Here is a 24,026-nt window from a genome sequence, read left to right as displayed (position 1 = left end):
TACAGTTGACATGATTTGATATTCCCACACCTGCATTTAAGGAATTGTAAACATCAACTTGAAGCGTAGTCAAGAGCGATAGCATCTACTTTATTCCCTCACAAAAAAAATCTTTACAAAACATTCAGTGGTGGTTGAATGGCTTGAAATCAATTCAGTGATATTAACCACTGCTAGAATGTAAAGGGAATTTCTATATTTTCTTCCAGCAACTCCTCAAAAATAGCATTTACAACTAATTTATGATTTTGCTCTTTCTTTATTGGATTTTTATTTGTGGTCCCTATGTAACACCTGCATATTTGAAACGGTCTAGAATTGTTAGAAATGTATAGTAGAAAGGAAAAGGGGACAACCCTATCTGAGAAAAGAGAACGTTAGTATGGTTGAATTTTGACATTTACTCATTGGTCAATTGATGGTTTGCAGGAGTCACAGGGATGGTATTCTCCATGAACAATAGTAGAGTGCATTCACTCTGGATAGGAGGCATTTTCTTCATATTAAAATTGCTGAAGAAGAAACTGAATAGATCTAGATTTGCAAATGTTATGTCTCTGAAAATGTGCTCCGAGATGTGAGATTTGTCAGGTCAATATTGCCTTTAATCTACTCAGCAAGACTTTGATCTGAGATGGAATGCCTTTGTAGTATATTTGGGTTTTTGTCTGGCATGGTATTTGTTTGCAACATGACGTACCAGCATGAGACAGAGTCTGAACGTGTCAAACGTTAGAGTTGGCAACCCCTTTAATATGAGCTATCCTCAGTTTTCTTTTATTCTTTGGCTTCATGTTTCCTGACCTGGGTCTTTTCTTGTAATCTCATAAATCCACGTGTTCTCTCCTACGCCGCGTCCCATGTGATCGTGTCACTCACTGGTTTCCCCATTTGTCCATTTTTTTCCATTGCAGCCTCCGTATGAGCCTCGTGTCGAGCAGCTATTTCCTGAGCTTGTTTGCTCATGTGCCCCAGTGTGCCGCTGTCTGAGTCTGCCTTTTCCCCTAGAGATGATACGCCTTAATCTCCTGGTGCAGGTACTGTATTTGTGATTTTTATATCACCTTCCATTGCCTCTCTGTAGTATTACAGTTTGGCCTGGAGTGTCTAGAAAGATGAGTGTATGAAGTTTGTTCCCTCCAGCTTGTGTTTGCTGTCCACCTCAGCATGAATACAAAAGGAGCTACCCAACAGAGATGTGCCACTATACTGCTTTTACTATATCATAGTGAAACATTACCATCAATGCTGCATTATCACTATTTTGGGATGTGATCACATGATTTAAGTATGTCACTAGTCATGTGACTCCTTTCTGGGCTCTTTTCTTAAATCTAATGGTATGCTTTTGTTGCCTGAACCTAACTTTGTTGGCAAAAATGATCACATCTATCAACATGCAAATAAATCAGAACGGGTATGAAAACACAAACGAGGGAACCAGAGATAAAATCTACACATATAATAGGCTGCTTTTAATGTTATTTCTAAATCGACTGTCTTAAATTCCCAACAACAATCTGTTTTTTCCTTTTTTTACGGCGTCTTAAGTGCATTTAAATGAGTAAAAGAAAACTATACACTGCAAATAAAGCAGTATAATCATCATACATTTCTCGATATCTCAGCTCTAATAGCTTAAAGAAAGTTTCATGATTATCATGATAATGCCATTCACAGTGATTATTTGCCTACAATAATCTTACCAGCCCATCCCTCCTACTAAGTTACAAATCTTTTGTTTATTGTGGAAAAAACAACAACTTTGAGCTACTGGGGTTTGAAAGTGTGTTTTATAGGCCATTACACCATGTGATTTGTAAATATTACTGACGACTGTTTTTTTGTTCAACCGTTTACATCAATGTGACATACTAGATGTTAAACAAACATACTTTTTATTTCTTTATTTAAGAAATAAAAATCCTCATTGGAGGTGGCATTCAGAAGAGATTGCTTTCACAGGTGCCTCAAATATTCCTATTATTTTTTATTGTCTATTCATCATCGCATTGGACACAGGCACAGTCATAATGATCCCTCCTTTGAATTTATTCGCAATAACTGTTGAAATATCCGGTCCTGAAAGAGTGAACTAAAATATGTTCTATCATATAACTGCCTCCCTCAATAAGCTATTTGAGTGCATCACGCTGCTAGTTTTATTATTGCATTATTTGTTTCTAAAGCCAAAGCTTTTGCTTAGATTTGCCATATAAAATTAAATGAAAATACACGGATGCTACTTGTTTTTGTGAATCCGAGGCTTAAACAGCCCTGGTGCTGTATAATTCAGATGACATATGTCATAGCTCCCTCCTACGTTTGAGCATGGCAAAGAAAAGGGAAACAGAATGTCAGAGCAGGATAATGGAATCTGTTTCTGATCAAAGAAAACAGAAGAGGAAATCCCACGGATGTACGCAAACTAAAAAAAAAAAAACGGTATTACCAATAATGTGAGAGCAGAGCTCCTTAAAGGTCACGTGGGATTTTTTATTTCTGAAATTATTCTGCGTTATCTCGCTTAAGTTTTGAGTTCCCTTGCAATATTTCCCCCGTTATCTCACAGTGTTCAGCATCCCCTCTGATCCACAGAGAAAGGCTGAGCTTCTGTATGATATATTTGGGAGTATGTGGCGTGATGGAGGCTGCAGCCACGGCTGTGCCGGCTCGGTTGTTCGGATCATGACTGTGACACAGTTTATAAAGGATGCAACACTAATGCAGCGGCTGTATGTGTGGAGTGAATTGACATGGTTTGCGCTGACTGAGCTTTGAAGCCACTGGATTCCTGAACTCTCACAGTGTGTAACACATCTGTCATATCTGATAGAAGCGCTGCAGGTTCCAATCCCATGTGGCTTATGCTTTCTTGGTGAATGTTAATACGGAGCGGTAAAGAGTAGACATACGACATGAGCAGCAGAGGTACGACAGCGAAAAGGCAGCCGCAGTCCAAGCGACTACGACGTCCACAGTTACAGCTACAGCCGTGACAGCTGCAGCGGTGTCCTGTCGGAGTCCCTTTGAAAGGACTCATGTAGAATAAACGCACTATATGAAGTGTCATTTCTGCTTTCTGTAGTATCTGCAGAGCGTTTTCCTCAACTGTTGTTATGGATTGGGGGGTAAAGCAAAAGAAATGATAGGAAACAATACCCACGATGGTTTCATGTCACAGGATCGGCTATATGTCTTAAACTAGGAGGATGTGTTAAAAAGCAGTGTCATGTCAAAACTGATAGTAATTAGGGCGATGTAAATAATCACGCTCATATTTGTAGATATGCTCGACTTGACATGAATAATTACTGCGAATGCATAGGCCGGATGCAAATGATTTGGCTGAGAGTGAAGCGACTTCATATCCGTCACTATTAATCATCTATACCAAAGACAAACTGCTGTGTTGATTCCATTGGAAGCGAGCTGCTATGCTCGTTACAGGAAATGCAATAGCAAATCCAATACAGTTCAGTGATAAAGTTTCCACGCCGTCATTGCAGTGAGTGTTTGCCAACGGGGATTTACGACGCTCGTAATGCACGGATGCCCCGCGGCGAGGTAAAACCTCGACAAAATTGTAAGGCGGCGGTATGCGTTTGCAATTATGGCTCGGGCCGCAACCCATCTAATACCTGTCCACCGCCAGCTGAGGTCAATACATGTGTTTATTGACTGACCTTTTGCAAAAATGCAGTGTTGAAGGCACAACGCGGTTTCAAACTTGATGACGTAAGTTTACATCCTCGTAATTGCAATTAGTAATAAGTAACTTCCCCATACCTCGCATGCATAATTTAATTGAACTAAAAGCCTACTAGGACGGGCGTAATGTGAATGCTCTCAGGCTGCATGTAAGAATTATGAAATAAAATGAAACTGGGAGCTGGTTCATTAAGAATGCATCACTCCACTGTGTGGTGGCGTCAGTCAATACATTATGGTGTAATGCGTACCTCTATTTTTAACGTTGGCATTGAATATACATTTACTTATGTTCACCATCGTGCATGCAGCCCTGCACTAATGGCGTGTGCGTGATAAACAAGCTTTACTAAGCAGCTAGTAGGTCACTCATATGAAATTCATTATACAAAAAAATAAAAAAAATACTTGTCTAAACGCACCTTCATGGCTGAATCATATTTCTTAGCTAGGTTGCCAAGGCAACAACGAATCACAAAAGCTTTTCCTTGTCTTTATTTCTTCTTACCTTTCCAGCCAGTTTTCAAAAGGCTGTGTGAGCCACCTGCAGCACTACAGTACCTTCTTAGAAGATGCAGTTCATGGTTCATTAGTGTTCAAAAATCTGGGGGAGGACGCTACTCCCTCATCTCTCTTATGTTGGTTACTTTGAGTCACTGGCGATGTGACTCCTCTGATCTGTACTCTGCCACCGATTGGTACACAGTGACTTTATTACCCTAACCAATCCCACTCTGTCTGCTACCCAACCCAGACAAAGAAGCCAATCAGAGGTAGAGTTGCCTTTGCGATCCGTAATTTAGCGGCCCGCTGGAGCATATGTGTGTGTGTGTGTGTGTGTGTGTGTGTGTGTGTCCAGCTGTATCGCTCCCACAGCGAATTAAAGAGCAGCCAAGAAAGCAGACGAATGAGTATTGAAAATTAAATTTGGAATTTATGTGTCATCTGTTCAGACTTTAAAGAGACCTCCCATCAAACTATTTAGAAAAAAAAAAAAAAAAAAAGATCAGTCAATAACAGTTGGTGGCTGATCAATAGGAGCACCCTTGTGATCTGAGCTCAATGCAGCAATAAACTTCAGCCAAAGCCTGCTGTATTTTGTATCATTTTGCCTTTTTTTTTCTCTCAAAAATTAACAGGTTATTTCCGGGTTAGTGGGTGTGATAAAAATAAACCCAAAGTGATATCACTTGTCAGTGAGGTAATCTGTGATCCACTCAAAGCGAGCACTCTGGCTTCCACATGCATACCTCGGGGAGATTCTCCCATCAGAGGAGCCTGGCTGGTGTTAAAGCCACTGGAGAAGTCAATGAACACAAGTCTTGCAGCGCCTGTCCAAGTATGCACAGAGTAGCAGGTGGTTGACAGCATCATCCTCCCCATTGTGGGCCTGATGTATGAACTGGAGGGAATCTAAATGGTCCCTCACAAGGGATCTGGCCTGCTGTCATTTAGAACCCTGGTGTGCCCATTCTTGGCCACTGGGGCCAGACGGGATGTTTTTCACATCATCATCAGCCCCCCTCTGCAGCTTCCCTGACAGGTTGAGGATGTGCTGGAAGGCCTCCCAGAGGTGGTTGGCACACACCTTGAAAACACTTGGGCTGATGGTTTATGGGTCTTCAGCTTCTCCTCAATTCCCTCATCCTCTGATCAGCTCTTAGAGAGCTGCCCAGAGGAGAGGTGAGGGTCGGAGTCCCCGTTGGTGATGGAGGCTCTTGAATAGGGGATAAGGGAAGATGTCTTAATGGGATTACCCTGACTATTCACATGCATGGGGCAAAATAAAAAAAATATGCAATAAAGCTATAGTCTTTTAACATAGTAAGTCTTACAATATGGTTAATATGTTGTCATCAGATATTACAAGACAAACTAAGTGGTTGATGGGGATAAATAAAACAAAATTAATTTCTGTTCTCACAAGAGTTTTGTGTTCAGTCTGTCCCTATATGAAAACATAAGAGCATAGTTTAGAGCTCCTTGTTGAGATATACCACTTACAGCCTCACACACATGCACACACACACACACACACACACGCACACACACACACACACACGCACACACATGCACAGGTGATGAAAACAAATAATTGCTCCATCTGATGCAAAGCTGTCTCACAGAAAGCGAGCAAACAAACACACAGCTCTTATATCCAGTGCCATCAGGCACCCTTGATGCGTCCTCCATGGGAGAGGGGAGCGCATGTACTGCAGCTCTTTGATAACACTTCAGAACAAACCTTCGCCAACTCGCTCACACACATGTGGGACTGCTCCTTTTTTTTTTTTTTTTTTTGTCTGTCGGTGACAGCTGACAACTGCTCATTTTCTCTCCCCCTCCCCCCTTAAATGAATATTTCAGATTCCTTTTTCCCATTTATACGCCGACATCACCTACGCCGAACAGTTTTAGGGGGTGTTTCATGTGACACCCGGGAACTTTTGCACATTTCACGTAGTGTTTTCTAATATTTGCTACAGCGAATGGAGGGAACTTCCTGGCATCTCAGGCAGGTCTGACACCCCGGCAGCACGGCAGCGAGGCTCTTATGCTGCAGCTGCAGTAGGTGGTGACAGATGTGTGCAATGACCTATCAAGAAAACTCCCACAGCTACATTTTCTTTTCAGACTGCAATGTGAAATACAAGAGTGAGCAAGAGTGCTTTGGGCATGTGCAAGCCTCAGCACTAAGTTGGCGTGATGGACAGAAACAAACAGAGCCATAAGTTGATAAGAAATGTATAATGGATGACATCCTTACCTGCATGCTTCGAGAAGCAACAATCAAAATAAAACCTCTACATCATCTCAAAGGAGACGTTTCCCCCGGAATATGTCATTACATTTTCACATCTGCTGCGTTTCTTGCACTCGGAAAAAAGCTAATATCCAAATATATCAACGGTGGGAAGAAAAGCACCTTTGCTTTATGTCGCCGAGTAAACCCACATTTTATATCCATCAGGATGCGGAGGTCGTATTTCTACCCACCTCTCCCTAGGCATCTGGTGGTTGGGGTTGTGGTGACAGCGGATGCTCAGGCCAAAGAGCTTGCGGGCGGTGCGCTGGATCTTGAGCCGCTGGATCTCCAGGGAGCTCTGTAGGAGCCTGTAGCGGGCCTGAAGGTCCCAGTCGCTGCCCCACAGGAGATGCACACTGCTGATGGGCAGGAAGTGAGTGGAGGGCAGCCTCTTCAGGAAGGACTTGAACTCATCTGGGTGACAGAGAGGGATGGAGCAGATTGCAAAGCAGAGAGATAAGGAGAGGAGGGAGAGTGTGATGGTTTGACAGAAAAGGAATAAAAAGAGGAATATAGGTGTGTAATTCATTTTCTGACTTAAATGCATGGAAGGTGCTGAGTTAGGAGGAAAGGGTGATACAATAAAATGCATTTATTTGATTTAATATATGTAAACTATTATATTATAAAGAAATGTATTATTATAAAAACCAATGAGAACTGCTGAAGTAAAGGAGAGCCGTTCATATTTATTCTCAAAAGTTGAAGTTGTTCAGCAGCAGTTAAGCTACACTGACATTTCCAGAGCAGCGCTTCTGAGGATTTGTTTAACTTTGTTGAAATAGTGAAATAAAAAATAATTTCTACAAACAGTCTTATCTGTGAACCAACCGGTGTGTGTTCACACGAATGATTAGAACGTCAACAATATTGGCGAGCGGGTTTGCTTTACAAACCACTTATTTGCTCAACGCTAATCCAGCTAGCATCCGAGGTGGAATCACAAACAGCAAGCAGGAGACTGTTTACCGGCGAGGAACAAAACTCTTGAACCTGTTGGATTTCTTTGGTAGTGTTGACCTGTATTCTTTCTGTAATGTGTCTAAAACGGATGTAATGTAATAACGAGCAATGCAACAGTACTGACCAGTTTTACATATGATGAACTGCTAAAAACAATAGTTTAGGGATTTTAAAACAGCAGGACACAAAGCAGAAAATCCCTTCACTCGTCCTAATTCACTTTAATTAACTCATAACTGAGGAAACAAATACTTCCTGTGTTGTAGCTTTAGTGTATGCTATTACTTGCCAACTCTTGTTTTAATCTGCTAAATAACTCAATCAGGGTACACTTCATTCAAAATAAAATTTAGTTGGAGCTGCAACTGCATTCCAAGAGTCTCTGCCTTCCATGTGGTGATGTGTTTGTGTTGAAACAGGATCGGCAGGTGGGACGTAACGCTGGGAGGGAAAACCAGCTAACGAGCTCCTCTAGATCTGTGCGGAGACGAAGTTGCACATTGAAGAGCGGATGATATTATTGGCTGGTTAGCTGATGTAAGCGTTCATCATATTTTGTTTTATGCAGAAAGATATTGGATTGGTGGTGTTGTCAAAAGTTTATATTTTTTACATACGGTTGTTGCTTTCATGTACATTCATGATTTCAGTTTATAAGGTTACAAATGTACAAAGAATTGTATTATATTCATAAACACAACCTTCACAGTTGGCAGCTCATGGGTCAACATGGGTTATGGTGTTCACTCCACGTATTCACTCTCGTTTGTGAACCAGCTATCTCCGCTTGGCGTTTCACCTTGCTATATGCATTTTCTTGGCGCTCACTCGCTACGATTAATAGAGCTTGACACCCTGAAACGTCCTGAACACCGCAAAATGAAAAGAAAAGGGGAAAAACTCAAGCAGAGGGCAGAGTCTCACACACTTCTGCTTAATACGTAGTTGGATGTGAAATGGTTTATGTTTTAGATTGCATTTACAGAGAATTCTGTCTATTTGCACCAGGGCTTTTCAGCAGTTCAATAGGATAACTTTATTTAGCGATAATTACCTCGCTGAAAGGCTTTCTTCTAGATAGGTAACTTATCTTATAAGGAGCGACAAAGAGTGTATGGAGAAGGTTGTGGTGGACAAGGTCTTGTGAGAAGTTTATTTCATACACTTAGCCATCGCATTATGTATTTACTTATCAGTTCGGTGAAAAAAACTACTTGATACCTTTTAGGAAAAACATACACAGCCTGAAATTGGCTACATATCCACCTGAAGTATCTAATGTGTGTCCGGGCCGGGTGAAAATAGCATTGTCGGCTTTGAACACCTGGTTGCTAATAGCATCCGGCTTTACTCCGTGCTCCCACACACTTACTGAAGAGCACTGCCCAGACAAATGTGTTCCCGCCAGGGTTGATTATTGGCCTCATGTTCCTCTTGCTGCTTCTGATCATCACTGCTCATCATAATTACAAATAATAGCGTAAAAAAAGGAAACGCCCAAAAGGTCTCCTCTGCAATGTCAACAGTCGAGTTGAAGCGAGTGCAAAGTAGTCCCACGCAAAGATGACTATCTCTACTCGGGGTTCACATTTAATCTTAAAGCCGTCATAGATGAGAGGATGCAAAGTTACACAATCTAATGCCCGGGAGATAGAAACCTGCGGTGCTGAACTATATTTGCCACGGTGGAAAAAAAAGTCACACAGAAGCTTCTCCGTACTCAACTCTAAAAAAGATCCCCGTATCCAAGACCTGCGCAGTGAGCCAGCACCCTCCCACGGACCCATCCGAGGCAGTTTAACAGCATTAGAGTTGAGAGCTCTTTTTGAGACACAGCCGAAGAAATGTCAGAACTTCCTCCACTCTCCTCCCAGGCATGTCAGGGCTCCCTTCCCCCCTTTTTCTTCAAAGAGCCCAGATTCCTTCTCCTCCCCTGTTTTTCCAACTTGCCATATTCCTCCACCCAGTTTTCAGAGATGTCAGGAACCTCCCTCGCCCCCCCACCCCTTTTTTCCCTCGAAAAGCTGGATGTCTCCATCATCCAAAATAAATATTCAAAACTGTCTTGATTCCCTCACCATAGAAAAATCCATTATCATGCCAGTTCAACATTTGCCAAGTCCTTGTACACAGGCTTCAAAGCCATCAAGGATCTCTTCCTTGATACCACTTCCAAAGAGTCCACATAGTCCCTGGTATGACTCTTATCTCAAGTCACCCAGCGCCTTATCTCCAGATTACAGCTCTCAGAATGCAAACCCACTTCACCTCTCGTGCCACTGCATCTCATCATCATTTGTTTGGTCCCAAATATATACAAATCACAAATACATTCAATCTGTCTATTATGATCGTATTTATCTAATGTTTCCAAAGCTTTGGTCACAATGGAGATTTATACTGTGGTTGTACCAAGAAAAAAAATACAACATCCGCAGATTCTGAGGAAACCAAATCACAACCAAATAAACTAGTTTGTAAACTCGTAGTAGCTGTTTGATTTAGGTTAAAATGTATACTGAACTTTTATTAAATGGATGTGAAAATGTCTAGCTGACGTGGTCATTTTGTGTGCAGCAGTGTAAAGTCCATTATCTGTGGGAGCAGTAGATGGCGATATCAGCCTTTAACCATCAAATCACCTCTTTTCCCTCCCTTTAAAAAGCAACTGCCTCGGCCAACAGGTTTTCCCCAGGAGGAGTCTCTGTAGAGGAGGTGCTGTACATTATTGAAAAGTTTATTTTACATTTTCACTGTGGTAATAGTGGACATTTAGGGTCATTTTTGCTTTATCACTGTCTTTGATAGGAATGAACGTTCCCTTTATTATTATTGGACATGAATTGTTCCCCGTCCTGTCTGTTTAATAACTTTAAAAAAAAAAAATCAAAGACGAGATAACTTTTGGACAAATGTGACCCTGAGAAAGTTATTTCTTGGTTTGTGTGCGAATTACATTTAGTTCTTTCTGGAACAGTTCTACATTTATACAACTTAATGCGTACTTTCCACTCAGTGACCTCCATGACTCGTATTAACTTTCCTCTTTCGTGCATAGATATATTCATCTGTTGCTGGCAGCCTTTATCGGGACACTTTTATATCATATCAATAATAGATAAACATGGCGACTTGCCATGTAACAGCTGGGAACTAGCTGTGATTTTTTTTTTGCTCAAGGTGTCCAATATTTTACGGCTCCCCTTTGGGTCTGCATTTGTATTCAGTGAACATGATTTCGTACGGGAGGGAATATTACTTGGCATGATATTGAAAATGTGTCTTTTTTAATGTCATTCCTTCCTTATAAACAACATATAACAAAGTAAAAAAAAGATGATTATTATCAACTCCACCTTCATGTGAGTGAGTGAGCGTGCATCTGTGTGTCTGTCCACGGCTAATCATCCATCCTGTTGCATACTATTTTGGATGGCCAGTTGTGGCTGCATAGTCAAGGACCTCTCAATGTTGCAGTCAGTCACATTTTCTTAACAAACCTTGTTTAATACGGCCAATGACTGCCTGCTGTCTCCTCACTCACCCGTGTTAACAGTCTCCCTGCCAGTAGGGGCTGTAAGTGATAACACAACGTCGCTACTAAATGGCCAGAGTCAGTTTTTATTGGGCGTGCACTTAACGTTTACACGCCTATTGTTGAAAAAATAGATGCGTAAATGAACACTTGTGGAAAAACATGTCTGATACACTTGTGGTCTAGACGGGGTGTGTTCTACCTTTTAATTCGCTTGTTTGTAAAATGCATGGCTGCTGTTAAGGAAAGACCCTTGTGATGGCTTAAAGGAAATCAATGTTAAGCATTGGTTGGAGACAGGAAGCAAACACCAGTCCTTGCTGTCGGAATAAATAAAGTGTCCCATCCATGTAAATGTTTGAAGCATTATGAATGTCTAGCACTGCTTTCTGCAGTGAACACAAGAAAACTTCATTTTCTATCAATTATGTAGATTTGGCAGTGAGAAAGGAAGCTGCCAAATGATGAAATGTGTTTTTAAATGGTCTTGGAGCAACAAGAAAGTGGAGAGATTACGAGATTACTTTAATTACCTAAGTTCTGCTGTGTGTTCATTAATAATATTAACTTCAGAATGAATTTTCTTTTTCTTCCCAACAGTGGCACTGATACGCCGTCATATTGATTTATGCCTTTGCGAAAATAGTAAAACATACGTAACATCTTAAACATAAATGCAACATTGCACTGCAATTTCCATTTCATTGCACTGTCATGATAAATAAAAGTTGAAGGGAAATTCCAGCTTACCAGAGTTCTCAAAGTCCTTATAAGAGGTTGCCCAGGACTCGGACATCCCCAACAGGGTGTTCTCCATGATCTGGATGTCAGTGATGGGACAGTTGCATTGGGGATACTCCTCAGCGCACTGACAGATGCACTGGTTGTTGCTGCACACGTACTCCCCTTCTCCATTGCACATGATGTAGCTCAGAGCCGACTGGACAAATTTCTCCTGCAGGTATTCAGGGAAAATCACCTGAAGCCCTGAAACAGACATGAACGTGACATTTTAGTGAAACAGAATGTGTTAAAAAAAACAAACAGTTTGCTTTCTGAAATGGAAAAAACTAAAATAAATAAGAGCCAAGTACAACTGTCACCGTGTGATGCCCAGAGTGTACGGTTATCTCTTCACAGATAGAGCAAACAAAAATGTGAAGGGAACGAAGTTGGGGAAATGGGAAAAGCTGCGGTTAAATGGCCAGCTTCCCTTCCAGCTTTGCTTCATGTTACAAGCATTTCTTTTTTCTTTCTAAAAAGCTGTGCTTCAAAGCTCGACTGTGTTCAGCTTGTCTGTTCTGTGGCCGGTCACTCGTGTTGTAGCAGCGTATAGCGGTGATTGATGCCTGCTTGTACCGCGGAGGTTTATTTAGCACAGGATTTTTTTGTGTGAGCATTTTCTATCACACTCTTTACGGCATACAATAAGTATTAGCATTTGCATTTGCTTGTGATTTACATAACACAACTTTGCAGCATTTGGCTAATTATACGCTAATGGCAATGGCTGAATTCATAATCCAGATGCCAAATTGGGGCTGAAGATGAGAGTACCTCTTCACTCTCACCCGCTGACAAGGTATTTATAATTTTTAGACTCTGAGAGCATCCGTATCTCACCCTGGGGATCTCATAGAAGTGAAGCTAGGACAGCTAACGGTAAAGCCTTTCTCTTCAGTCCAGGCCGGGGGAAAATACACTTCTAGCTCTACAAACCACTGGATTGGAAAAGAACTAAATAGATTTTTTTCCCCCCTTCTTGTATGAAACGGTATCGTGGTGAGGCAATATTTTCTTAATAGGTTTTACTTGAGCACAAACAGTGCTTCAGCAGAAAATATGCAATCAGGAACCTGAACATAACATGTTATTGAATCATGAGTGAGTGATTGCATTGTTTTCCCCGCACGTTCATGTATTTCTTTCACCTTTGGGTAAAATTGGAATCCATTTATGCAAAATCAACCTAATCTGGCTGAAATGAAAGGGAAAGCAAGTCTACAATTTATACTGTACACATGAATCATGTCTTGGGTATTGTCATGTGGTTGAACGCTATGTCTTATTATGAATATGCATGTAGCAATTAATGCTCCTTATTTTCACCCAAAACATATGCTAAACTGCAAACTGTAGGCAATTAAGAAGCAAATTAAAGTCTTAATATGTGCCAAGATTTGCCACTCAAACCTCATCCATCGTCATGGTTACAGCCTTTGAAGAAAAGTTTCCCATACTGTGTTTGTGTAATTTGTGCAGTGATGTTTGCCGATTATATACTCCAGTTACTCATGCTAATAGTTCAGTCATATGTAGCAGCTGGGACAGTGAGTGGTATTGTGATAGTGTGTTAGTGTGTGAGCTATACAAGATGAAGGAATCAAAGTCGAGGTCGAGTTTAAAGAGTGCTGGAAGTAAGAGGGATGGAAGTGGGTGGCTGGTTCTAGTTGGACACAACCATGGTTCACCTACTCTTTAAACTAAACCTCTTTTTGGATATTAGTCGGTTCCTTCTCCTCTACAGGAACTCATCAGCCCCACTGCCCATCAGCGGTGAAGGGACCAGAAGAAAGGAAGGGATGGAGGGTGTAAAAGGGGACGGATGGATCATGTCTGACCACAAAGGGTTGGGTTGCAAAGGGCTTTTTCTCCATCAGGCCTGTCTGCGGCCCCTGGATCCAATATTCATTTAGCTTGATGTATTCCTGGGCTTGAAACTTTAATGTGATTTGTGGGAGAATCCAGATGGCAAGTTCACGGATCAGCGGCGCTTACTGACAGTGCTGGTGCCAGCGGCCGGCTGCACAATAACACCAAGTGCCTCTCTTTCCCTCTGCTGTCCAACCATACCTCATACCCTCAACCCTACACAGCACGCACGCACACACACACACACACACACACACACACACACACACACACACACACACACACACACACACAGGCGTTTCTTGCGATATCAGCGTGTTGGTAGCGGGAGATTGCAGAGGGAATCGTTTGGGATGCCGACGTTCAGCTCGGCGCTATCGGTCTTGCGATCTATTGTTTTCCACTCCCTTTTCCTCTCAATGTTTCTGTCCCTACTCCTTCCACGCCTCTCCCTCTCCTCTGCCTCGTACTCCGTCTCCGTACACATCTCTTCTGTCTTACTTCATTACACTCACTCCTACTCCCGCTGCACTCGTGCACATGGCCCTTGACTCGTCCCCCATCATCCTTTGGCTCCCATTCGCTCCATCAATCACTCTCCTCGTTCCTGTTTCTCCACCTCTCCCTCACTCCGAGCACGTGCTCCAGTATTGGATACGCGACGTCTTCATCCTCCCACTCCAGTGTAGAAATGATGTCAGGCAATAAAAGCGAATCCATCAACATTTTGTCTGCGCGGTGCAGAATCAGAGGCCTCGAGTCCAAAAAATTAAATAACAAACTAATCAGAATAAGAAACATTCATCTTTGTGATTTTCCTGGCTCTAAAAGGCAGTAACGTGAAAACTTTGAGAGCGATTGGGCGATAAAGCAATAATTTATATGGCACATATGCATGCGTTTGTTGAGGAAGAAAACGGAGATATTGGAGCAGGGAATCACACTTACATCATTTAACAGGTGCTGATGAAATGAAAAGGTGCATATTGGAATTCTCGCGCAGCCGTTTGATAACCTCCAACTTCATGCTCTGCCAGTGCACATAATTCCCTGCAACCCCTATGCCTGGCTTACTCTAAATAAATAGCACCTAATGGCAGTTAATCTCACGGCATACATCAGAGGCTGATACATTTCCTCCACGTACGACGGAGGATATAGGCCTTCATATAAATTCCATGAATGCTTCAAAAACAGAGACTCTGCGACTGTGATTTTGCCTTTTCACTACCTCGAGTGCTCTATTTTTTTTACATGGTAATCGACGAGGAGTGTAGGCCACAACCGAGGCTTGTAACTGCCTTGGCAAGCAGTCGCCTGCTTATTGCAATGCCACGCTTCGCCTCATAAGTTACACTTTCATTAAAGATTAATTGACCATTGTGTGGCTGCAATTTCGCAAAATAATCATTACTTAATCCACTGGTGCAATAAAGTGCATTACTTGAATAGCGGCATTAAATTACCATTGGAGGTTATCGTTGCAGCCATGATACAAAAGCAAAAGACCTTTGAACTGGAAGATTGCCTGTTTCTCTCCAGTCCGCCCAGTCCGCCCTGTTGATCCCCGGATACTTAAAACAGAAGGGGCACATCGCTTAAAGATTCGCTGCGTTGGCCCATTTCACACCAGAGCTCCACTTCCACCAACTACGAGGTAAAGGTGCAGCTCAAGTAGCGATTATCCACTTTTCATTTCTTCCCATAAAGCGCTTTAAGTCTCTGACAGCGTGTGTGTTGGGCTTGACAGAGGATAACATGTTCCACCGGAGCTATTCTCTGCTCTCAGAATATGTTAGCATGTTTTACAGTTCTGAATGAGGTGCACTCAGCATTCAGATGGATAATGTGTTGCTGTGACTGTGCTGAGTAGATTATCGTAGATTATCATAAGTGTCCCCAGCGCACTCAAAAGGCAGCGGCCTGTGTTTTCCCAAACAGGACTGCCGACGATTTTTGTTCTACAATCTTACTTAAATGTTTGTGTGTGGGAATAATTGTTCGGCACAATTAATTTCCAGCTCAAATATGTCCAAAGTGCAGCACAAAAGAATGTTTGTTTTCTTTTCAGCGCTGAGTGCTCTGCCAAGGTTTGGGGATTTTTACGCTACATTAATATCTGGGCATGCATATATTTGAATCAGCGGAAAACAACAGAGGAGTGGAAAATCCCATTCCCTGAACATATTAACATACAGGTCTACTTATGCTTATGGGATACACGCCGCCGCGTCTTTGTGGAACAGAAAAGACACACAATGCGTTTCACACAATGCGTCTATGTAGCGTAGCTTTGAAGAAACCCACTTCTTCGTATTGTTACCACAAAAAAAGCGGGCGAGGATGGAGGTGCAGTAATCGCTGTAAAAGCACACATTACATGTAGAAATGGTTTTGGCATTTAGGGCTTGCTGCTCACACCTCTGAAAAAGAGAGGAACTGCTAAAATTACAAACTGAAGCAATTGCTGTGTTTAGGAGGGAAGGAAGTCTGGAGAGCGAGAGGAGCTCTCCGTGGTGCTGAATTATTGCTGGTTGTGCTGCAACACAAGTTGAGTCAAAGTAAAAGTAAGTTACTGATTGCTTTTCTTCTCCTCAACCTGAATGCTTTATTTCTCTCTGTCACTCTTTCTTTCCTATTTAAAAAAAAAAGATAAATAATGCTCTCAAAGTTGAATGTTTTCAAGCAACAGAATACTCTCAATCCAGCTGAATATGTGCTGGAGTGGCTGTTGGCTGCTTGTGCTCGACAGTCGCACGGTTCAAACTGGTCCGTCATGCGCCGCCATGTGTCCCCGCACAGCAGTGTCATCGAGGCCTCGGCTGGTGAGCGATCGTACCGGTGTCACACTTCCAATCACACGCACGCTCACAAGCAAACACATGCACGTGCAAACACACACACCCTTTGCGGGCTCTTGCAGAAATCACATGTTTTACAGGAACCCTGCAGAGGAGGAGGAGGAGGCGGAGAGAGGTATGACAAGCTCTGACATTTCCATTTCAGCTAGAAAAGATACAACTGCCCTCAAAGTGTCAGGATGTGCTGTATGAGCGTCTCAGATCAAAAGCCCAGATCCATCACCGAAATTACATCAAACGTCCCTAAATACAGAAATAATGTTCATCTATTTGTATTGGGAGAACGCACATATTTGCTGAAAACTTTGCTAAAAATGAAAAATCTGCCGTTTCATAAACAAACTGTTGTTTCGGAAGAGAGAATTGAGGCTCTTTTTATTGAAATATTTCATATTTTCAAAAGGTATTTGTGGTAAGATACTATTAGACAGTGTATATCACCTTATTGGCTCCGTAAATACATTTTGTGTTGGACTGCTTCTCAAAATTTAAATACATTATAATTTGATTCGGAAATGTACTCAAAGTATAAAATACAAGGTCACTTTCCGTGTCGTATTGTATATATATCCTTATATAAAAAACTATATTTGAGGGGATGATTCCCCTGAAATGCATTAAAACGTAACGTAAAACGTGAAAAGTAATGAGCATGTTTTGAAAATAGTAGAAAGCACAGACATTTGACTGAAAATGCAGGGAGTAAAAATGAAAAAGTTAGTCAGAAAAAGCAATACTCAAGTAAAGTACACCTGAAACTATGACTTAAGAACAGCAACAGTATTCATACTTAGTTACCTCCCACCTCTGTGTATTGTATATAGATGGTGAGTCTGCTGTAAATCATTCCATTAGTGATAGAACTAGAATAACTACCTCATAACACCTGGAAGTATAACTAGTTCTGAAATCTTTTAATGACAACATAATATCTTCTTAACAACGATTTAAGTACTGTTCTACACTAGTGTCCACACTTGATAGTGTAAGGGCCCTTCTAAATGAAAAAAAAAAAGAAACCCTCAATCAATTGATGAAACAGAGTGTGTCAGAGAGAGAAGAAAAAGACTGAGTGGAAAAGCCGAAACGCTGAAACGGCGGCCTGCAGCTGGCAAGGGTGAGTGGGAAAGGAGATTTATGGTCATGCTGGCCCAAATGGAAACTCACTCTTGATTGACCACTTCCAATTGATAGCTGACCTGCAGGTCAACACAGAAAGATTTCATCAGGGGCCGGGCTTCTCCGAACGTTAGAGAGGAGGGAAAAGAAATGTGCGCAGCCACCCGTCCTGATGAAAATGATGCCGTGTTATCAATTTTTCTGGTTGAAAAAAGGGGGACGCATGTGATCATAAAGGAACGGCCCCGTCCTAAAGGTGGAACAATACGTCAGACCGCTACTGTGACATGTTAATCCCCTGGTTTCTAAGTCAGAACAACTGACAAATCTTTTTAAACGGAGGTAGATATCAAAAGATTCAGATTAGATTCAGACAGAAAGATGGACAGATGCGGAGGAAAAAAAGAGCTTTTGTGTGTTAATTGTGCTCGTTTGTTCTCCACATGTTTAGCACCAATTTCTTGAGTGAATTACTCTCTGGTAAGCGAGGGCATTGTGTTTACTGATATACTTTAGTCCCCGAATCAATTTCTCAACAAGTCTGTCATCAAAAACAACTTAATTGATTTGTATGTTTGTTTGTCTTCCCCCATAACGTTTGCAGCCGTTTCACTTGAAAGAAGGGACAGGCGTTGAGCGACAGAGCAATGAGTATCTAATTCATCACTCTCCGCACGACTCGCCTACAGGGCCAGTTTAATTTATTTTCACTTCACCACTCTGAAAACTGTTGGCTCAGGCTATTCTAACATATTCATAAATCTTCCGAGATAGGCTCATGGCTCTTCCAGAGATAGGCTGTTGAGGAAACCGCAGAAAGAGAAAAGAGAGAAAGCATGTGCCGGGGATTGGAAGAAGCAAATTAGTTTGCTTTTGTTTTGGTGCTAATTTATGACAGCCATATTGGAGGTGATTGGGTCCTCGCGAGGTAATGGCTTGTGGAGGTTCCAGGGCCTTTTATCTTTCTTTGGCCCAGTTAATATATAACTTTTTTTTTTTATTCCCAGTATGCATATTGCAATCTTTTGCCTAATACATTAAAATTCCCTGCTGTTTTTCCTATTTTAAAAATACCAGCAATTCAAATGAGATATTCAAAGATATCTCATTTGAATTAGGACGAGATTGGGGTATGAAGAGAAAAGAAAAAGGTGACTATTTTCTCCCTGCCACTTGAAACTATAAAAGAAGAGTTCAAGTAAACAGTAACAATTGTGACCGTCTGTTTACCACATGTTAATTCCCTCTTCCGTTTAATTCTCACCCCTCAATAAGCTATTTTTACTTGCATGGTCCCAGTGGACGCAGATAGTGAGAATCCAGCCAAAACCAATATCATCGTTTTTTTTTTAGCCTGGAGAGAGAGGACAAACAAACAATGAACAAATTAATGTGGGAGAACAAAAGTGTATTTAAATCCCAATTGTAATAAAACTAAATAGCGTGGATCTTTCGCCAAGATTGAATTTAAGAGAATAAACAACAATAACAAAAAAAGTTCTTTGTTCCAATGCATCCATAAAAAGTAAGAGCTGGGCTCACATTCGTGGCTACTGATACTCATAATAAGTCTTTGACCCAGCTGATAATTTGTAATGCAAAATAGGTCGATTGCATGACGTTTGGAGACATCGATGTGTGCAAGGTTATAATGTAATTCGTGTTAGGTGACAGAGGAAGACTGGGCCAGGATCAATGAATTCCTCTTGCATGTCCACAAATAGTCTCTGCTAATAACACACTGTCTCATGATGCCCTCCTTTCCTGTGTTTAGCTGCCAATACAGCTGTGTCTATCGTGTGCTCTCCGGTGCTAAACATGCCCAAATGTAAAGATGAAGCCTCCACCGTTTGCAAAGTTTCATGTTCGATGGATCAAAGCTTTGCTAAGTCATGCATGAAATCTAATGTGAAAAAAAATAGTTCCAGTGCCATATCTAATTCTGATGATTGTCAGGGAGAGAAAGGCAAAAAAGAGAGAGGGAAGGCGCGAGGTGTTGGTTAAATTGCCAAACATTTCACAAAGCAAAACTGTGGGAGAGAAGAGGACTGGAGCTTTGATAGGTGGCTCCTTTGAGGTGATATTCCACTACAGCATTTTAATATCAATCTAAGTGAAAGCAGAGGGAATATCCAGGGACTGCTATATCCGCATTGTGTTATCTGTGGCTCACAGCCCCACCAGCTCACAGAGAGCGGACCACGGGGGGGAGAAGGAGAGGAAACAAAAACACTTTCTTCAGAGAATTCGGTTATTTTGGAGAGACAGTCGGAAGCATCTTGGCCAGAGATTCGACCACAACTTCATCAACTTAGCTTGAGATATATATATAAAAATATAATTAGGAGAATGAAATGGAGTGGGTTTTCTATTACTGCTTCTTTGTTGGAACTCACATGGCGCCACATACTAATATGATGCTTTTATGTACTTCATTATGAGTAATGAAAATAGCTAGTCTCAATTTCTAAACGTATTAATTTCCAAAAGACGGCATGATACAAAAAAGGTTTTTGTCCATAATTTACTAGCTGGTCAAGGATCAGAAAATACAGTTAAGAGTCGAGTTAAAGGCATAAAAATGAAAATATCTATAAAAATATGGATCATACTGTCTGTACAGTGTAGTCCAGTAAAGAGTCGACTAAAAAACAGAAGCATCAAAATAAATAGATCTATAAAAACAGTGAAACAAAATGATGCAGAAAATGGTCAGAAGAGACAAATGGGCTGAGTAAGAGGTAGATAAAGCAACATAGTGAATTTGTTTTTTGGGAACAATTTTAGAAAAACGCAGCTTGAGATAAAAGAAAATGCTATAAAATGGAAGGGATAAAGATGACAGACTGAAATGGACTTTCTCTCCTTCAGTACAGTTCAGTACCTGCAGAGTAGAGGCTCCTGTATGAACCCTCAGTTAAGTAAATACGGTCAGATGACACTTCCTTCTTGGCTATTCTCACTCAGACGGTGCTGTGTTCCAACTTCATTGGCAAAACTCTCTATTTTCTTGTTAGGATTAACTTGACAAAGTGGCCAGAGGCCTTCTTTCGTCCGAGTTCAGAGCGAAGAAGCCTCGGGCTGAAAGGTGGAACATTTGTGCAGCATTATTCTCCCAGTGCTGATAAATGAGGAAAACAAGAATTCAGACCTTTCTGACCAAGTTCATGAGTTCAAACTTTTATCTGCTTACTGGAGCCTTTCGGTCGGAGGCACCAAACTAAAAGAGGTGCACTTTTATAACTTAGATGCAATCTTGTTATTCCAGCTTCTGTGAATAGACGTTTTTCATTCTCAGGATGAAAACTACAACTCATCCGGGTGACGTACTGTCGCTGTCCCGCGGAAACTAAAGTATCTTCAAGACGTCAGCTTCTGGTGAGCGATGGAAAAACAGCCTTGTTTCCAGACAATACATTTCTCAGGTAACCCAAAGGGACTTTAAAATGGTTCATTCAACTTAAGAAGAAGGAGCGTTTCCACCCGGCATACAGGAGTACTTAATCCTTCTGTTTGATAGCCGGACGTGGAGGTGCATGGTTTTCACAGGACGGTGGAGATATGGAGTGTGTAGCAGTGATTCAAATCAGTGAGCTCGCAGGGCGAACCAAAATGAACATAGAAATATGTTCCATAGAGAGGTCGTTAATTCAAGACTTGGTAGAAAAAAGCAAATCCCAAATAAAACTAAAACAAAGAAGAATAAAGACATTCAAATGAAGTAGCAATTACACAAAAGAAGAGAACGAAATCCACAATTCTATCTTCATTATAATTGCACACATAAATCTCAATTTGAAAGGCTTGTGTCATTGGGATTTTATTATTTGATTGCTGGAAGTCTGAATAACCTTTCTGTGGACAGTATTTCTACAGTCGCGCTGATTTCCCTGTGAGCTGATTTAAAGCACCTTCATACTCGGAAGATGACTCGGTTTGTCTCAATCACAGGAAAATGAAATGTTCTGAAGAGTTACAGATGCAATAAAACGGCATCAGAGTCTCTCTACTCGTTCCTTAATGTCTATCAGTGAACTGTTACCTCACGAATGTGTATTTCCCTTCAGTTCTTTATCGATTGAAAGCACCAAACATTCAAAAATAATGAGATCTCCAACACATCGTCAGCGTGTTTATTTGAACCTTTGTACGGAGTAAACAGATATGATACAATATGGTGAACAATCTGCAGAAACTACATGTCCCAGATGTTCAATGCTTATTTGGAAGTACATCTAATTTGGGTTGAGAGATTTTCTTTTTTCAGCTAAAATTCTATTTAAAGTAAAATGTTGCCGACGTGCATATTTTGTGATCTTTGATCTTCTACATTGGCCAGATTTGACTCCTCCCCACAGTTTAAAAGGCCGACAGTTAGCATTTTAGCTAACTGTCTGGTAAAAAGGTCAATTGGGATTTGAAAATGAGACTCGTGGTGGGCGTTTATTAGATGTGCTGGGAGCTGCTAGTGCATATAAGAGCAATCCTGGACCCAGTCGATGTCTTCCTCCTCGGGGGATAGTTTGTGAAGTCCATTTATGGCTTGTTGTCAAAGACGAGGACGACGCTGTCAAAGCTGTTATTTTTGGGCATCGACTGTGAAGACCAGTAAAGGGATACAGTAAATCTTTCAGGGAATACGGTGGTTTGGTTTGACTAGAACAAGGTGATGAATCACTGTTAGGTTTCACAAATGTTGTTCCAAATGGCTCAAGCATTAACTTGACATTTTTCTACAATTATTGTAAACGGGCCCAGACAAAGGGGGGGAAAACAACATTTAAACACATGCTGCTAAAATGGTGTTTTATGCCTTTTTGTAATCACACTAATCACAATTAGCACATTTATAACCCTTGTAATCACAGAGAAGACGGTTCCAACCACCTAACAACACCGCGAGACACTGTAGCCGTCAGGTAGTGCTGCCACAAAACAACAACCTGACCAATGATTTTGGGACAACTACGTCCCAAAATCAAACACCCTAGCAACCATCAAGCCACGCCCAACTAAACAATAGCACTCACATAGCAACCACATACCAACAACCTTGCAACCTACCTGAACACGCAAGTGCATGTCTGTCAAACACCCTAGCAACCACTTACAGCCCACTTAGCAATACCCTAGCAACCAAGCATTTAGCAATGCATGGCTGCATTTTGCATATCAAAAAACTTAAAGAAACGTATCCTTTTCTAAGAATATAAAATAAATCAACACAAGCACAACAACACAAATACACCCACCGATGCTTCTGACTGAGAGCTTTGTGCTTTTGAAATTAACATGTCAAAGTGAAGACCAGTGTGTGCGTCTGTCGGACCTAAACATAATATTAATATAAATGTATGTCTTTAAAGAAAGAAAAAAAGAAACCAAGAGATGTTGAAAAATATGTGATTGTTTTTTTTCAGCACTTCCTAGAAGAAAAAAAAAAAGAACACTGTTTTGAAGCTGACATAATTGCCTGTGAACAACACAGAAAATCTGCATTAATCCTACCAACATGGGACTCGGAGCCTGTGACCCAAGTGAACTGAATGAAAAACGTTTAACCTGTGCAGTTGTTTTTGAAGGCACATGCTGGCTTTAAGGGGATGTATCGTTCACCGAAGGACCAAAGGGATAACACTCTTGCATTTAAACTAGTGTGTTCATGTCAGAAGGAGAACTGTAGGGTGAATTAAACGATTGGATCTCATTATAAATGTATTTGAGCGGTATAAAACTTAAACGCGTCCATTAGCTACACACCTCTCTACAAGCCGTGTGAAGTGCTATCACTTTGAAGAGCGCTATGAAGAGCTGTGTGATTGTTGAAGAAGTTACAACATCAGCTGTCTTTCTAATAGAAGGCAGGAGTGATAATTGCTCTTGAAAGTACGCATTTTCAGGGGAACTTCCGACCCCTTTTCCCTCACCCTTCGCCCACACACAAAATGCATAAACACACGCTAATGTAATTTGGCCAACCGCAAAACCTCTAAGGCGGAAACCAATCAGAATAGGTTTTCCATTCTATTGGGGTTATTATCGCGCCAAAAGAAAGATTCTTTCCCAGGCCTGTCATCTATCATCAACCGGATGTCAAAACAGTCTTCAAAGCACGGGGCTAATACGTTTGGTGCGTGACAATAAAGCTTTTTCAAAACCTATAGAGTCCTTTGAGTAAGTGGCAGCCGAAGACTTAAAAGTGTTTCTTTGACAAACCACTTAGTTCTCTGATTTTAGAAGACAAATAATGATCCCTTCAGAGAGAGGCGGGGGGCTTTAGTGGGGGAGGGGGGTTGGATGGAAAATAAGCCTCTGTGATTCTCAAACCGGTTTTAATAACCTGCGTAAACTCAAAGAAATCAAAGAAACAATCACTCCA

At 41.3% G+C, this 24,026-nt stretch overlaps 1 protein-coding gene across 1 annotated transcript in view; it reads right to left on the bottom strand.

The window, feature by feature from the left end:
• brinp1 (bone morphogenetic protein/retinoic acid inducible neural-specific 1) overlaps positions 1-24,026 on the bottom strand; it is a 105,488-nt gene that overhangs the window by 5,615 nt on the left and 75,847 nt on the right. The window contains exons 6-7 of the mRNA XM_084034746.1: positions 11,766-12,002; positions 6,709-6,931 (exon numbers count right to left, since the gene is read on the bottom strand). Coding sequence (XP_083890872.1) covers positions 6,709-6,931; positions 11,766-12,002 — 460 coding nt within the window. The remainder of the gene's footprint in view (positions 1-6,708; positions 6,932-11,765; positions 12,003-24,026) is intronic.

The sequence above is a fragment of the Eutrigla gurnardus genome (genome assembly GCF_963514095.1).
Source record: "Eutrigla gurnardus genome assembly, chromosome: 19".
NCBI classification, from domain to species: domain Eukaryota; kingdom Metazoa; phylum Chordata; class Actinopteri; order Perciformes; family Triglidae; genus Eutrigla; species Eutrigla gurnardus.
Note: the sequence above shows the minus strand (reverse complement) of the source record. Positions and strands in the feature narration are given on the sequence as shown.